The sequence below is a fragment of the Saccopteryx bilineata genome, chromosome 11 (genome assembly GCF_036850765.1).
Source record: "Saccopteryx bilineata isolate mSacBil1 chromosome 11, mSacBil1_pri_phased_curated, whole genome shotgun sequence".
Classification (NCBI taxonomy): domain Eukaryota; kingdom Metazoa; phylum Chordata; class Mammalia; order Chiroptera; family Emballonuridae; genus Saccopteryx; species Saccopteryx bilineata.
Window position 1 is genome coordinate 22854072 of NC_089500.1, and position 17526 is coordinate 22871597.

The following is a 17526-nucleotide window of genomic DNA, read 5'->3' on the forward strand; positions in this document are numbered from 1 at the left end:
TCCTGCAGCCAAGGCTCCATTGGAGCAAAAGATGGCCTGGGCGCTGGGGATGGCTCCTTGGCCTCTGCCTCAGGTGCTAGAATGGCTCTGGTTACAACAGAACAAAGCCCCAGATGGGCAGAACATCGCCCCCTGGTGGGCATGCTGGGTGGATCCTGGTCGAGTGCATGTAGGAGTCTGTCTGACTGCCTCCCCGTTTCTGGCTTCAAAAAAATACAAAAAAAAAAAAAAAATTGTCTCCATATTTCAGTATGCATCTGGAAAGTTTCTAGAACTGTCCATGGACTTCCGTACTTTCTGCACCAGTATTTAAGTGGTCATGTTCGCTCTTGGCCTTTCTTTGTGTTTCAGTACTTTGGAAAATCTAATTTTTAGAATCTTGGTTGTTATTTGAATATTCTTTCCTTTGCGCTCCAACTGTGCAAGCTAGTTCCATCCTATGGAGGTATTTAATGGTACAGGTTTTATTTCTCAGATTAGCTAAACGTCTCCAGTCAGGAATTGCTAACAGACACTGGCCATTCGACGGCCCTCTACCGGCGACATCTCTGTGAGGTGTGCGGGTGTTTCCCTCGCTTTTCAGACCTTGGCTGGCACACTAGTCTGTGAACATTTAAAGACAGAGATGGTGAATCTGTGTATTTAGATTTATTAGTAGTCTTGACAGCTTATCTGATAAACTGAGTCCTGTCTTTCTTTACCTTGCCCTTCCAACTTTGTGAGAGTCAGTAAGGGGGTTAGGAGGCAGGCTGACACCTGGCTCAGACCCTTGTTCAGTGACTCACCTATCTACCCCCCAACCTGGGAGATAAAAGCCATGAAAATGCGCTGATTGATTTGTTGGGAGAGGCTGGACTTCCATGGCAGAAGCCCCTGTGGGCAGTGCCACGGTGGTCTGCAGGCACTCGGCCTCAAAAGTAGACATTCAATCAAATCATCAGGCTAAGGGTGACTTCTACCAACCAAACTCACAAGGGACTAATTATAAACCAAGGCCAGAATGCTGACTTATCTGAGGACAGAAACCTGATGGGATGGCTGGTTCTAGTCACTGGCTCAGGCCACTGTCCCCTCTCTGGTGGGCGACATCTTCAGGAGGCTAGCGCTTAGCCTGGAAGGTTCTTTGATGAACACAGGATTACAACAAGGTGAGAGGCCTTTGGGCAGCCTCGTGCATGCCCTGTTCCTGCACTTCAGACAGTTGGATCTTAGGAAGTGAGTTTTCATTGGAAATCAGAGCTCCCTGCTCTCCGGCAGTCTTGGGAACACTTGGGCAGACATTTTTATTTTCCAACTCCTGTCTGTCTCCAGATCTATGCCTGCTCAATACTATGACTGAAGGACACATTTTAGTTATTAACAGTTCTGCTTTTGTTAGAGTGAACTTTCAGCTTGTTCTTCCCAGGACATTTTGGGAGGGACCCTCAGCTCCTTAGTAATCTCTAGAACAGGGGTCCCCAAACTACGGCCCGCGGGCCGCATGTGGCCCCCTGAGGCCATTTATCCAGCCCCCACCGCACTTCCAGAAGGGGCACTTCTTTCATTGGTGGTCAGTGAGAGGAACATAGTTCCCATTGAAATACTGGTCAGTTTGTTGATTTAAATTTACTTGTTCTTTATTTTAAATATTGTATTTGTTCCCATTTTGTTTTTTTTACTTTAAAATAAGATATGTGCAGTGTGCATAGGAATTTGTTCATAGTTTTTTTTTTTTATAATCCGGCCCTCCAACGGTCTGAGGATAGTGAACTGGCCCCCTGTGTAAAAAGTTTGGGGACCCCTGCTCTAGAAGATGCCTTATCTCAGCCTCGCTAGCCCAGCTCCCACGTGAGTTCCCGCAGGCAGCTTCATCGATGGCTGATTCCACTGGCCATGCTGTCAGTGGCTGAGATTTTCTGGCCTGATCATCAGATCCTGTGGTTCCAGGTGCCTGATTTGAAGTTTACAGTTCCCTTTGCATAGCCTCTGCTTCTCACTGAGGTTAAAATCCCAACCATCATCAGATAAAGAAGGTGATGATCTTGCTGTCTGCAAATTTAAGCTTCCAGTTCCCACACCCCAGTCTCGCAGGGCTGAGACTGAACCCTGCCAAGGGTTCAATGTTTAAAAGTGATCTGCCGCAGAGGAGGGAACAGTGGCTGTGTATTTCAAGTAGGGGACTCTCAATGTTTTATAAGGTTTCCCAGGCAAGAGGTGTGTCCTTGAGATGAGTTTTCTGTGGGTCATTAAGAAGATGAGAGTGTGTTCTTAGAATATGCTCAAGGGAGCAAGGATTGGATTACCGGGTGCATCCTCAATGACACTTAACATGCCTTCCCTATCTCGTTCTTAGATTATCATTGAAGATATTGGGAACAAAAGAAAATACGACTTTCCTCTTAACCGCTGGCTGGCCTTGGATGAGGATGATGGCAAAATCCAAAGGAACATCTTAGCAGGTGGAGCTGAGACCACAGGTAGACCTGAAGAAAGAGGGGGCCCATTGACTGATATTTCACTTTCTGCTGAGGCTCACTGTTCTCAGCTGTGGACCTGGAGGTCTGCAATCAAGTGGGAGCCAGTTATGTCTTCAGGCAACATTTTTCCTGCTCCTGAAAGTGTTCTGTTCTCTGGGGTGGGGTCTGGGGCTCTGCTGATGCTAGAGGAGATGAGGAGAAGCCCAGAGCAGACACTAACTGCCCAGGGCAATGAGGTCATCCATGGGATGAAGCCAGCGCTCCCTATATATATATATGTGGGCATTCATGAGGACATTGTTTTACTCTTAACTCCTCCTTACATTGAGTGCTTACTCTATGCCAACCCCCTGCTAAGCACCTAAACCCGTTCCCTCTCCTCTAAGCCTCACAGTGACCCTGTAATACAGGAACTGTTATTGTTCTCAGTTCACAGGTGAGGACATTAAGTCACCTAGAAGTTAAAAGACCTGCCCAAGGCCTCAAGTTAGTAACCAACAGATCCAAGATTAGGTCTGCCTCCTAAACCTCCACACTGTGTGACTTGCATGGAAAACCCGCAACTCCCAGCACGGAAGTTTATGGAAATTCCAGAAAAATCTATGTTAAATGAATGCACGTCTGAGAATGTGCTCTGCTGCAGAAGCTGCCATGGCTCCCACTGCACAGAGAGTCAGTCTGGGTTTTGGGGTGCAGTAGACAGTTTGGTTCCAGTCCACCATTTCAGCAGGGTCTTTCAGGACCTTCTCCCACCACCTCAGCACACCCTCTGTCTCTCTCCACCTCATTTGCATACCTTTCACTCTTCCCCGAACCTGTACCCTCTTCTCATTCTCCCCACCTCATCCACATGCACGACCCCCGCCCTCTTTGCTGCTTGCTTTATTCTTATTTTTCTCTCTATCTTTGGGAAAGGCCTTCTTCTCAGTCTGGAATGCTATTCCTTTTTGTGTTTCCCAAATTCCTGCTTCCTGTCCCTTCCTCTGAACCCCTCCCCCCTTAGACAAGACAATTCCTCTTTCTTTTGTCCCAGACATTTGGGACAGACCCTGATTGTTCTCATTCAGGACACCAAGAGCCCTTTGGCCCCAGCACTGCAGCACCTTGGCCTGGCCCAACCTTAATTAGATGTGGCACAAGTCATCTGTAACTAGAGTTAGCAAATTAGTTATTTCAAAACATACACTAGAATGGATTCAACACAACCCTTTAGCACGGTACCACTATTTGCCTCCAGTGGTAGAGCAAAGGGAGAAATGGCCGTCAGAGGCTGGGAGCACTGAAGACCCAAGCCACGGGAGTATGTCTTGTGCGAGAACACCCTCTGTCTGTGTTTGGGAGAATAAGGCTGAAGATACACTCTGGTACGGCTGTGGCCATTTCTTTTTATCCTTATATTTTTTCAATGCCTGGCATATAATAAGCACTCAATAAAAGTTTGTTGAACAGAGGAAGGTGTAAATGTATGAATGAATAACACATCTGTGTAGTTGCACATGCTAGCTCCCGCAGAAGTTTGGGATTTTTATTTCTCTGGGGTAAGAGGTGAAGGTCAGAGGTGAGGTAGGGTCGGGGTTGTGGGGGTAATTAACAAGGACTAACGAGCCATTGCCTTAGACTCTGGGACAGAATGAATGAATGAAGCCAGACCGTAGCAGAGTTTCCGGTCCAGTTGCCTGTCTTCGGTGTTTTCTCTTACTCGGCCCCATCTGAGAGTCGAGTCCTCCCCTGCAGCTCTTCCCCAGAACCCCATGTCCTCACATTGCCTCCTGACTGACCAGAACCCTACAGCATTCTCTTCCTCCTTCAATCTCCCCTCACCCCACCACGCCAGCAAGTGAAGGAGGACATTAGTGCCCTCTATTAAAAGTTATATTTTTAAGTTATGAGCAAAAGAGCAAACTAAATGAATCAGATAGCCCTGAATATAAATCTCTATTAATGGAGTTGACTATTACAATTAAATTAGACATAACAGAATTCATCCGGCAGCTATTAATAATATGCACATGATAATTAACATTAATAATAAGTACTATTCTTAGCTAACTCAAGTTCCTCCTTCTCTTTGTTAGTTTCCCGTGATCAGGGCTGGCAGCTTCCTGTAATAGTGCCTGTCATTTATTTCCAGATGCAGATACAGTGACACACAAACTCTAAAAAAGATAAAGTGAGGTCGAGAGGGGTACTGGGTGTCATCTGGGGGGGCAAGGGGATTGAGGATATATGGAAGAGGGCGGCATAAGGAGGTGGAGGCAGGTGGGGAAAGGTGGCGTGTTACTGTAATCAGCTGGCACTGAACCCTCTCATTTACCCTCTTGCTTCCACACCAGCTATCTCCTACATTGTCACCATCTTCACTGGGGATCTTCGAGGGGCTGGAACCAAATCCAAAATCTACATGGTCATGTATGGGGCCAGAGGGAATAAGAACAGTGGGAAAATCTTCCTGGAGGGCGGTGCGTTTGGCCGCGCCCGCACCGACATCTTCCACATCGAGCTGGCTGTCCTCCTCAGCCCCCTGAGTCGCGTCTCCATCGGGCATGGCAACATTGGCTCCAACAGAGGCTGGCACTGTGAGAAGGTAAGGGGTGCTCTTGGGAGGGCCCTGCCCTGATGCTACCCCACTTTTCTCTGACTTGCAAATACAAACTCGAACCTGCTTCCTCCTTCTTTTGGATCAGTATCAGAGCACATGAGCAGCCCCTTTCACTGGCCGTTGTGGATGGTAGCATGCCCAGCCTCTTGTCTTGCTGATGGCCAGGAACGGGGGCTGTTCTGTACATGCATCCCAGGGCCAGACCAGGGAAGGGCATCAGCTGTGCCCAGTCGGTGGTTATGAACTATCCTGATTACTGGTGTGATGTTTTGCTTCAGTTTATATATCTCTTAACAAGTATTTTAAAATAGATATGTTTGTTCTAAGGGGTACTTAAGCATTAAAAAACATATATAGCAAAAGTGAGGTATAGAGAATAAAAAAACAAAAGTCAGCTGTCTACCACCCAACTTAAGAAACAGAATATTCCCACTGCTCTTAAAACTCTTTTGTGTCCTTCCCCGATTATATAATTGTCTCTCTCTTTAAAGGCACACACTATTATGAATTTTTTCTAAGTGTATGCTGAAAGAAGATTTTATAGTGTTCCAGGCGTGTTTCTTTGGACATCTATAATGTCAGTGACCAAGGCTAGAGAGAGTTCCTTGTTTGTTCTAAACCCATGAGTTTGGAATGCAGGTTGAGATGGAGAGGGTGTCGAAGAGAAAGTTGAATGAAGCACAAGTACAGAAAAGGGCAGTTAGTTTTTGAATTAAATTCCAGACATTAATTATCTTTTATTGGCCCTTTCTTAAAGACAAATATTGGAAACTCATATATTATCCTAGCTAATTTGGTTCAGATGGAGATTTTATGATGCTCATAAAGAAATATGGTGCTCAAAGAAGTGATTGTGTATAGAGGAAAAGGTTTGAGATTTGGGCTGGTAAATTGGTGCTCAAAGAAGTGATTGTGTATAGAGGAAAAGGTTTGAAATTTGGGCTGGTAAATTGGAGGATGGGTGAGACTTATTTGTGAAGACTTCTTAAAGGAGGTATTTCTTGATCAAAATTTAATGGGACAGGCAATGGGAAGAAAGCACCATTCCATACGAGTCCGAATGCAAATGACCCTTAGGGTGGGGCTGAGGAGGCTGCTGAGCATTGCAAGGAGGCCCCAACCAGAGGACATGCTGTGGAGACTCCTGTGGTCTGCGCCCCCAGGTGGTGATTCTGTGCCCCTATACTGGCATCCAACAGACCTTCCCCTGCAGCAACTGGCTGGATGAGAAGAAGGCAGATGGGCTGATCGAGAGGCAGCTCTACGAGATGGTGTCTCTCAGGAAGAAGAGGCTGAAAAGTAGGTGGAGGGGACCCAGAGCCTGTTGGCCTCCCAGATAGGGTCAGGAAGGGCAGGATGTCTGACCCCTGGGCCAGGGCTCAGGAGGGTCCACTCTGCTTCTGCATTCTCCTTTGGGAAGGAAGAAAAAGCCCTGCCCCCAGAGAACTTAATTCTCCAAGGTCTAGGCCATACACCTGGCACCAAGACTGATATTCCAGTGTCCACAAGTTGACAGCTAGCTATGATGGGCCAGATGTTAAACTGACTAGCTCTACACAGGGCATTCTGAATGGGTGAAACTTATCTTTCTAACATGCTTTTTCCTTTAAAAGGAATACTAGGTACCCTCTTTCAAATCACAACACATCCTTGGCTTCTTAAAATTGGCACTTGTTTTAATGGGCTTCTGAAAGTGGGACACACCTATATATAACCTGTGCTTCAGTCTTGATCACCTTTGATCTGTTCCTCTTCCCCATTGGTATCATGAACATCTCTTCACTTACTAAAATTTTTGGTGCGACTTGACCTGTCTCTGCAGAATTCTCTTGGTCCCTGTGGGTCTTGACGACTGACTTGAAGAAAGCTGGCACCAACACCCCCATCTTCATCCAGATTTATGGGAAGAAAGGACGGACAGATGAGATTCTCCTGAACCCCAACAACAAGTGGTTAAGACCAGGCATATTCGAGAAGTTCAGGGTAGGAGAGAAGAGTGACAGGGTGGGAGGGAGGAAGGAGGAAGGGGCGGATGAGGTATTTGTCATAGGATTCTGGTTTTCTGAGCCAGGGTAGATGGAGTGTGAAGACAAAAAAGTACAATGGAGACTTCATGTCCTTATAAGGAATGCCACATTTGATGGATAGGTAATGTAATAAATGGGACAGGGTATAGCTCTGGTCCTTCATCTGAATCAGACAGCCCAGAACCAAGCCTGGGATGAAGAAGAAGTATGGAATGGGTGTGAGCGTCCGGGAGCCTAGCCACTTGGGAGATCACTGTAGCCCAGATACCCTCAACCCAGGGAGTGTCAAACGGCCCCATTTGGACAGTTTGTCCAGATGACAGAGAGTGACAAGTAAATTTAAGGGAAAGTGTACATTTTTAGAAGACTTTAAAAAAGAAATTCACTCTAAGGCCAGGCGTGTTTTGCCAACAGAAGTGCGGCTCTGACCTTTAGGTAAGAATAATTTGTAATTTGCTGCTTGCTGCTCAGAGCACCCCGCTGGTGCCTCTATTATCCCACTCAGTTCATTGCTCTTTCTGTATTTGTCTTCCTGGCTAGACTGCAAGCCCCTGGGGAAAGGGCATGGCTACTGTATTGATCTTTTTGTCTGTTTCAATGCCCAGCAGAGCTCTGGGGCTGTGGGTTTGTACTAATTTGCAGGGCTGTCCTATGGATTTTGTTACTGGAAGTTTATTGCTTGGAAGATTTTCTTTAGTCTGGATCTTTCTGTGGGTCAGTTATTTTTGTTCGATTTCACCAGCTCAGACTGAATGCTAGCTCTACATGGCTATCTCGCCCTCACCTGCCACTGGATACAGGGCATGAGAGGAGACAGTACATGGGGGTGGCTTGAAGCTAACCCATCCTCATTGCTAAAGAAACAGCCCAAAGTGGGTGCCCTCCTGGCAGAGGGTCAACTGTGAGGATAAACACATTTCATTTGGTTGTGCCCACTCACACCTTGTTATTTCTCACCATAGTATGAGCTTCCAGATCTTGGCAGGTTTTATAAGATCCGGGCATGGCATGATAGAATGAGTCCTGGTTCTGGATGGCATTTGGAAAAGGTGAGATGCATCATCTTAGGGGTTGGGGAGTGGTTGGGAGAGGCGCCAGAATGGTCCCTTTCTAATGAGCCTGTCACATAAGTTTGCATTGTATTTATGTGGAGTGAGGGTGAGAAAGGGTTATAGTGAGAGATGAATTTGGACACAGGACACAGGGACTTCCTGATGGGGAGGAGTAGACTAAGAAAATGCTCAGATGTTCAGTTTTGACTACATTCTGCCCCAGTACCTGGCTACTAGGCAGGTCTCGGGATACTGGAGGGATAAGAATTACTGTGGCACTCTGCCTTCCACAAGAGTCATCTCCAGGGAATGGCCTTGGCCTCCTTGAGAGCAGAGAGCAGAACGAGGACCACAGGGCATGGGTGAACATCTTTGGCACACCCGTTGCTCAACCCCAGACTTCATTCCAGATGACCTTGATGAACACCTTGACCAAGGACAAATATAACTTCATCTGCAATCGCTGGCTGGATGCCAACGAGGATGACAATGAGGTCGTGAGGGAAATGACCGCAGAGGGCCCGGCAGTGCGGAGGATCATGGGCAGTAAGTGCTCCCCAGCTCTCCACCCTGGGGGGGGCAAGGGAACCTCTACTTTGTGTGCCAATGGGGGTCCAGGCAGCGAGCTGGTAGTCCTGTCCACTGTGTGTGGTCGGGCTCCCTATGAATGCCAGGGTGGCTTTAGAGATCCAGCTTCAAGACCATCTTGAAGAAGCCATCTCCACGGCATGATGCCAGAGCTCTGTGATGGTGGGTGTGGGGGATGGAGGGGAGATCCGTGGGCCTTCAGGTTGGTTCTGAGAGGTTGAGTAGGGTCTTCACCGAACAATATTTCTCTAGAGTGTCTCTGAAATGAAAGGAAATATCTTCTTCAACTTACAAGATGCACTCCGAGATGGAAGGCTGAATCTGGTATCCATGTTTAGCAGCTCCTGATGGGTCCTCTATTTCTTTTTTTGGGGGGGGGGAGACAGAGAGAGGGACAGATAGGGACAGACAGAGAGGAGGGGAGAGAGATGAGAAACATTAATTCTTCATTGCAGTTCCTTAGTTGTTCATTGATTGCTTTCTCATATGTGCCTTGACTGGGGGGCTACAGCAGACCAAGTGACCCCTTGCTCAAGCCAGTGACCTTGAGTCCAAGCTAGTGAGCTTTGCTCAAACCGCGCTCAAGCTGGCGACCTCAGGGTCTCGAACCTGGGTTCTCCACATCCCATTCCGACGCTCTATCCATTGTGCCACCGCCTGGTCAGGCTGGGTCCTCTATTTCTATTCAAGACTGGTAGGAGAGGGATGAAGCAATCTGGAGTCCAGTATCCACATACAAAGGGGTAAAGGGAGATCATTTTGCCTCCAGATGATAGCAGAAGAATGCTGGCAGATACTCAGCACATGTCCTGTCCTTTTCCTTGGCAGACATTACTGAATGATCACAGCAGTCTCTGCCATTGAGTCTGAAATGAGCTTCATAGCCATCAAATAGAACTCCATACAGACATGATCAATTGATCAGAATTGGCAGTTACGATGATTAACCTATTTGTTTATCCTCATGGTAGTCCTTAATTGGTTTGGTAGTAAGGTAATATTGCAAAATTATAAAGGGTTAAGAATATATAGACAACAATGCCGCTCATAGCTCCAGTAGCCCTTATAAATATTTTCATAGTGTCACTTCTCAGGCATTTACACATCAGTAGAAGCTCTCTATATACTTGTTGAAATGATTTGAACAGAGTTAAATATTTAAAAACATAGAAACCCCAAGCAGTAAATATCTAAAAAGAGATCAGCCAGTTTGTTAATCTAATTAGGCAATGCTTGCAGTTAGCTCTATTTTACAGTTCTTCTTTTTATTTTTAATAAAATATATGGCTAATGAATATACGTGTTCAAGGGCCCTTAGACCAGCCTGATGCAGATAAGGAAACTGAGGAAGTTCTTGCCCTGATTCTCATTTAGTTAGAGACAAGAGTTAGAGAACAAGGTCTCTTGCCTCCTGGGTCAGTGACTATACCCTGCCTTTCACATTCAGTAGTATTTTCCTGGAAATAAGGTAATGAGCTTTCTGTAAATAACATGTGACTCTGCCCCAAATTGGGACTCTTCTGTAATACGTAGCCCACCAAGTCAAAAACACATCTGCTCTCACCTCATCTGTCCCTTCTGTGTGCCAGAATTGAGCCCACAGATATGAACAGCTGGGGAGGGTGTCTCGGGACCTAACTGCTTTCTAACCGCTTCTCACCAGCTCTCCTGATTTCAGCCCCTCGCTCTCCATTTCCAGGTGCCTGTGCTGTCGTTCCTGTGGGGTTGCTTCTTAGATTTTGTAACTGACAGCTCTGATGAATTCTCTCTGGTCTGTCGAGTCAGGGGTCCTCAGCCGTCAGCCTGCGTTATCACCAAAGGGCTTGTCAAAACACAGAGAGCTGGGCCCCACCGGCAGAGTTTCTGAGCCAGTGGGTCTGGGTGGGACCCAGGTTTTTGTCCATTGAACAGATTTCTAAGTGGTGCTGATGCTGCTGGGAGGGACGGCTGTGCAGAGAAGCATTAATCACTTCTTTAGCTGTGCTCCAGCATCCAAAATGTTGTTGCTATTGTCTGTGCTTGTCCCTGTCCCCTCGCTTGATTGGTGGAAACCTTTTTGTTTGGTTAAAAATTTTGAAGAATCTGTACATTGTCATTTTAGTGAGGTTTTTTTCCCCCAGAGGGAAATCTGCCATTTTGACTTAGAATGATCAGAATATTCTTCACCTCCTTTGTATTTTGACCAAAGCATGACTCTGCTGTTCCCCAATCCTGTCTTCCCTCATAAATGCTGGGTCAGCCGCAGGGCATTCCCCTGACTCTCCCTGCACGGTCAGACTCGAGACTCAGACTTGCACAATGCTGCCTCGGCCCTAGCTCAGTCCCATTTTCTGTTGGCCTCTGGTCACACTCCGCTCTTGCTGAAGGTGGTATAATGTGTCCCTTGGTCATTCTCTGGACCCTCCAACTCCTGCCATTGTTCTTGGACACTGCATTAATCTGCTCAGGCTGCTGTATCAAAAATACCACAGACGGGGGGCTTAAACAACAGAAATGTATTGTGAGAAATGTATTTTCTCACAATTCTGGAGGCTGGAAGGCCAAGATCGAGGTGTTGGCAGGTTTAGTTTCCTCTGAGGCCTCTCTCCTCACTGGGCAGATAGCTGCCTTTCTCGCTGTGTCCTCACATGGTCTTTCCTCTGCCCCTGTGGTGTGTGTGTCTCTCTCTCTTCTTATAGGGATACTGGTCCTATTGGATTAAAGCCTGCCCAAATCATGGCATTTTACTTTAATTATCCTTTGAAAGCCCTACCTTCCAAGCACAGTCACATTCTGAGGTGCTGGGGGTTAGGACTTCAGCATCGGAGTTTGGAGGGAACACAGTTCAGCCGACCTTTACCAGACAGCATCTCTCCAAGTGCGGGCAAGGGCCTGCCATGTATCAAAACTGTAGAGTGTTTGTCAAAGTGAGTATTCCCGGGCTCAACCCCAGACATGCTGACTAGACTTCCTGAGGGCTGTGCCTGGAGAGCTGCGTTTTTATCAAGCATACCAAGCAATTTTTATTCCTACCAGAGTGTCAGAGTCTTTGTCCTACTTCTTTCGTTCACATCCCGGTCCTTGCCCACTGGGTTGACCTCCACCTCCTTCCCACTGAGCCACCCCCACCCCACGCCTCCCCCAGGATCACTGACAAAGCTGTTCCTCCTCTGAACTCCATGTTCCTGCCTCTGACCCAAGAGCTTGCCCTCCAGCCCTGCATGACCTTGGACACTCCACCCCACCCCCGAACTCCTCTCAGCTCCTTTCTCCTCACATTCCTCCTGGCCTGTCAGGGACTGGCCCTGGTGTGTACAGGATGGACTTTAGGGGCACACCTATCAGCAGTTATCCAGGGCAGAGAAAAAGAGGTCCTGAATTTGGGCAGGGATCACGTGGGCTAGAGAGGAGAAGATAAATTCTAGAAATATCTGGCAGGAGTTGGTGACTGTATGCCATGGAAACACAGTGATCAGCTAAGCTTCCCAGTCAGGACGTTGGGAGAAACTTTGCGGATGAAGTGACATCTGACCTAGGTCTTCCCTGGGTGAGGCTTTGCAATGTGTTCCATGCCTTCTTTGGTCTTTGCTATACTCTGGAGCTCACACCAAATGGGATTTCTTTCTTGCAACTGCTCTTTCTGATCCACATAAATGTCTCCTGCCCTCGTTTTCTTCTACAGGAGCTCAGATGTCCTTTGTTGGTCTGGGTACTTCTTTGTCACAGTAAATAGAACTGGTGGCAACAGCCACTCCTCCAGGTGATACCAGGGTCTGAGGAATAACATGCAGGGCTTCCTGGGGGTCCCTTAAGTGGGGTCATGGACTCCTGTAAAATGAGTAAACGCCAATTTAAAACCAATTCTCTGAGCTTGAAATTGTGTGTTTCTAGAGTACTTAAAAAAATAAAGGCCAGTCAAAAAAGCAATTAGTGCCAGGTCTGTGAGCCAAGAAGCTCTGAACTGATGAACGCAGACAGGGAGACGTGGACAAAACATGCATGGGCTCCCAATGTGTTTCCACCTCAGCCGTCCCTCAGGAGCTGCGGGCGATAGTGAAACCAACGAGGTCAGCATTCTCCTGTGCACACACAGCACAAGTGATTGCAGAGCAGCGACGAGTGGGCTGGAGACCATCGGAGTCGAGTGCCGAGAGTCATAACTCCTTGTTAATCAGGCTGAGTTGTAATTTTTAAATTAAAGTACAAGAGTCTCTTGTACTTACCCATCTTTTTAAAGCCTTTACTGCTGATGGCTAACAATATAATCATTTTTAATTGTTCACAGGCTTCTTGCCAGGAAGGAGCTTGGGACCTCAGTGGCTGGTGGGTTGGGAGCCCTAGAGAGGATCAGGACCCCTAGAAAGCTCCAACTGTATGAACCTTAGAGCGGAATGAGGAGGGCTGGGATTCACAGGCAAGGGGATTTCTACATTCCCTCATTGGCTTGCCTTTGGGCATTGCCCCGAAGTCCCAGCTAATAAAGGCAAAACTGACTCTCATCTGAGTTGAGAAAGGTGCAGGGCTGGTGTTCTCCTTTCCCTTTTGCATTTCTGCATGTTGTTCAGATAATGCTACTCATTCCTCTTCTGTCATTCTTTGCCTTTTCTTCTAACAAGTACTTTTGCTACAGACGCCGTATCTTCATAGAACCACGTGTATAACGGTCAGATTTCTTTTCAGCTATCTTTGTTTCTCCACATAAAAGTGCATATATTACTGAAAAAAAAATCATTTGTCCATTGAATTAAACTTCCTGGCATTTGTCTCATTCTGAACACACTTTATTTTCATTTTTGATGGACCACCAATGAGTAGTGTCAATTTTTTAAAACTACAGCTTTGTTGAAGTGTAATTTATGTGCAATGCAATTCACCCATTTACATGGCTTTCAGTATATTGATGGAATACAGTGGCTTTTAGTATATTGATGGCTTTTAGTATATTGATGGAATCATGCACCCACCAGCACTATCAAATTTCAGAACATTTTCATTATCCCCCCCCAAGAAACCCTATTCTTTCACCTCACTCCCCAGTCTCCGACAACCAATAATCTATCTTTTGTCTGTCTAGATTGGCCTATTTTGGACAGTTCAGATAAATGGAATCAGATACTATGTAACCTTTTGTGTCTGTTTTTTTTCCGCTTGTCATATCCTCAAGGTCTGTTCTTATTGTAACGTGTCAGCATTTCATTTCTTTTTATTGTTGAATAAAATTTCACTGTATGGATATACCACATTCAACAGTTGATGGACATTTGGGTTATTTCCACTTTTTGGCTATTATGAATAATGCTGCTATGAACATTTCTGTATACATTTCTGTATGGACATAAGTTTCCAGTTCTCTTGGATATATCCCTATGAGATGAATTGTTGGCTCTGTGGTAAAGTAACTCTTTGTTTAACGTTTTGCCCAAGCCAAACCTGAGAGTCATCCCTGATTCCTCTTTCCCTCAATCCATCCCCAAGTACTGCTGGTTCTACCTCAAAGATGTATCTCTACTAATCTATTGACTTATCTCCATCTTCACTGCATTCCTGGTCCTGGGCACCCTCTTCTCTTTTGTGTCTACTGTAATTATTCTGCTCTCTGGCCTTTGTCATTTACTCCTTTTCTCCTTACAATCAATTTTCCACATGGCAGCCAGAATGCTCTTTAAAACATGGATCGGATCAAGTTACTGCCTTGCTTAAATCCCTCTAATGGCTTCCTCTTGCATTAAAAAAAGGAATTAAGAAACCAAGGACGCCACACTTCTTGCCTTGAACTGTCCCACATCACCTGTGTGTCCCCTGTCTACCTCTGAACCTTATCTCACCCCCTCCCCCTCCCTCTGCTCCAGCCACACTGGCCTTTTCTCTGCTCCTAGGACACCTGCTACTCGTCCAACACTGGGGCTTCGCACTTACTAGTTCCCATCTCTCAGAGCTTCCCCAGCCGACGCCTATCATCACCATTTAAACTTTACCAATTCAAACGTTATTTCCTTGCGCCAAGCTTTTCTGCACCTCTAAATCATCTTCACCCCCCAACGCACTCCTCCCCACCCCCCACACTCTGCGGCATCACTCCATGATATGGTCTTTTTTACAGGTGTACCTCCAGACTTTCTAGTTCACAATTAGTTTATGATTTTACTGTCCATCCGTCCTCTCCACTCCTCCCCTCTCCTGTAAGCTCCACAGAAGCAGGAGTCTGTCTGTCTTGCTCACTGCTGAGTTTTTGTACTTATTATGATGCCTCCTACCCACTAGGCTCCAGGAAACAGATATGGGGCAAATGAATGAATGAGTGAATTTCACTTTCCAGCTTATTTTAAGTGAAGAGTTGTGTGGTGTGCGGAGATGTGCAGGTCCGCCTCCTTCATGGCGCATTTTCAACATAGGAAGAAACTGCTGCTCGTCCCGTAGCGGCTGCATTTTGCGCCCTTTTTCTATGCTTGGTTTCCTGGCTTGTCTCTAGAGCTGGAGAGTTCTGAAGAGCAGGGGAGGCTCAGCTCTGGCTCATAAAGTAAACATTTTACTTGGGAAGACAGGACAGGCATGCATTGGAGAAAAACCTAAGGCAAAATGTCTACTAGGTTGGCTGGAATCAAATGTCAAGATGTTTGAATTAGACCTGTGGTCCCCAAACACTGACAGTTCCATCCGGATCCCCCGAGGATGCTTGCAAACAATGCCATTTTAGGGGTCTCACCTCTGGAGACTAAGACTTGGGAGGTCCGGAGCAGGGTTCAAGAATCGGAATTTGTCAGTTTCCCGGGGGATTCGGATGATAGACTAGCCCTGGGATCCTCTGGTTTGTCTGGGACAAGGCGCTGCAGATCTGCAGAGGCTTGGTGGTAGGAGGTGGAACTCGGATAGCTGGGGAGGGGGCCAGGTCAGCCCAGGGGTGGGGAGCAGGGGACTGTCAGCCAGCGGTGTCCCTCTCTCTGCCTGGCAGTGGCCCGGTTCCGTGTGACTATATGCACAGGGGACTTTGAAGGTGCGGGAACAAATGCCAACGTCTATCTCTGCCTTTTCGGAGACGTGGGGGACACAGGGGAGCGGCTGATGTACAACTGCAGGAATAGCGACCACATGTTTCAGAAAGGCAATGTAAGTCGCAGCATGCCCCCCACCCCAGCCCCACCCCCACCCCACTGCCTGGTCCTCCCTGCTCTGTTACATGGAGCTGACAGCTGGTACTGAGCCATCAAAGAGGGCAAGGGGACCAGGAATTAACATGACTGACACCCACTGGGCTCTTAGGACTACCAGCTGGGAGCTGGAGAGCCACCCTACGGCAGGGGGGGGGGGGGTCTTAGTCCCTGAGCTTTGAGAAGAGGGCAGAGCAAGAGGACACTGGGGAGGTAGGAACCACACCTCTCTTCCCTTGGGTGGGCAGTCAGGGAAGGAAGCCGGACGCCTCAGCTGCGGACCGGAGGACACAGACTAGCAGAAGGTGAGGGCCTCTGAGGACCCACTTGGGAACTTTGCATCTTCCACAAGCCATGACCATGAGGAGCACCTTGTATGTTTTTGATTTTGTTTTTGTTTTTGTTTTTTAAAGAAACCAGGAAAGATACTAAACATGGGGTGGAAGAACTGGATTTCACTCCTAGCCTCATTACAAATGTACCGGCCGGTCCCCTCTGTTTTCCCTGCCATCACATGGGTTTCCTGGGAGGCCGTGTGAGGCAGGAAGATGTGGGAGCAGACCCAGCCCGAGGCCAATCACTGCGTCCCCAGGAGCCCGGTCCCCGTGTTTCCGGAGTGTGGGAGGGGGTGCCAGCTGGGGGCTGGCTGCGGTGAGGATGGCGGAGGGCAGGTGCCCGACCCTGCCAGCAGACCGGGCCCAGAGCACACAGTAGGTGCACAGTAAAGAGTCCTTCTGATAATGTGAGGCCCAAGGTCACCTGCCAGGCGAAGGGGATTTGCAGACTGTCCTCACGTAAGTCTCTGTCCTCTCCTTCCTCTGCTGCTCTTCCCACGGCAAGGGCGGGCAGGGCCTGGGATGTGGGGAAGGTCTCTCTCCACCCTTTCCATTCTTTTCCTTCTGTATCTTCTGATTCCTCTGTCCATCCAGCCCACCTTCCGTGCCCCTGTCCCTGGAGGCCCCGGGAGTGCTCCTGTAGACTGGCACCTCTTTAGCCCCTCCTGTATTTCTGCTGCCTCAAAACTTGTGGAATTAGCGAGATCACTGGTCCCCCTTCCCCAGTGAGTTCTACTCATTACCATTCTCAAGAGGGGGGAAGCCGGGGGGAGGTTGGCCAAGGAACTGATCATCATAAGTGGTTAGTGCTTTCTAACACCGTTAACAGTGTTCTTTCTCTATGGGAACTGCCTTTTAGGGGACCTCAGGGAATGGTCATTGATTATCCAAAAAATGCAGATCTCAGTGGTTGGGAACTTGACATCAAATGACGTTCCAGGGGAAGAAACCGGGGCTCTGGCTTTGCTGGTTTCTGGGCCTGTGTCTCCCCCGTGTTTGGGTCCCAGGGGAGCCCCTGTCCAACTGGCCTCGCCCCCTCCCCCTTTGAAGGCCGATGAGTTCACCATCGAGTGCGTCACCGTGCGGAAGGTGAGGCGGGTGAGAATCAGACACGACGGCAGAGGTGGGAACAGCGGCTGGTTCCTGGACCGGGTGCTGGTGAGAGAGGAGGGCCAGCCCGAGGACGACAACGTGGAGTTCCCGTGCTGCAGGTGCGTGAGTCCCCGTGCTGCAGGTGCGTGAGTCCCCGTGCGTGAGTTCCCGTGCTGCAGGTGCGTGAGTTCCCGTGTGTGAGTCCCCGTGCTGCAGGTGCGTGAGTCCCCGTGTGTGAGTTCCCGTGCTGCAG

The 17526-nt window shown here is 47.9% G+C and overlaps 1 protein-coding gene across 2 annotated transcripts in view; it reads left to right on the forward strand.

The window, feature by feature from the left end:
- The window catches only part of LOXHD1 (lipoxygenase homology PLAT domains 1), a 138820-nt gene that overhangs the window by 45707 nt on the left and 75587 nt on the right, over positions 1 to 17526 (forward strand). For both annotated transcript variants that reach the window (XM_066247390.1, XM_066247391.1), the window contains exons 7-14: positions 2333 to 2456; positions 4790 to 5040; positions 6219 to 6354; positions 6878 to 7038; positions 8045 to 8131; positions 8545 to 8680; positions 15651 to 15805; positions 17232 to 17392. In XM_066247390.1, coding sequence (XP_066103487.1) covers positions 2333 to 2456; positions 4790 to 5040; positions 6219 to 6354; positions 6878 to 7038; positions 8045 to 8131; positions 8545 to 8680; positions 15651 to 15805; positions 17232 to 17392 — 1211 coding nt within the window. The remainder of the gene's footprint in view (positions 1 to 2332; positions 2457 to 4789; positions 5041 to 6218; positions 6355 to 6877; positions 7039 to 8044; positions 8132 to 8544; positions 8681 to 15650; positions 15806 to 17231; positions 17393 to 17526) is intronic.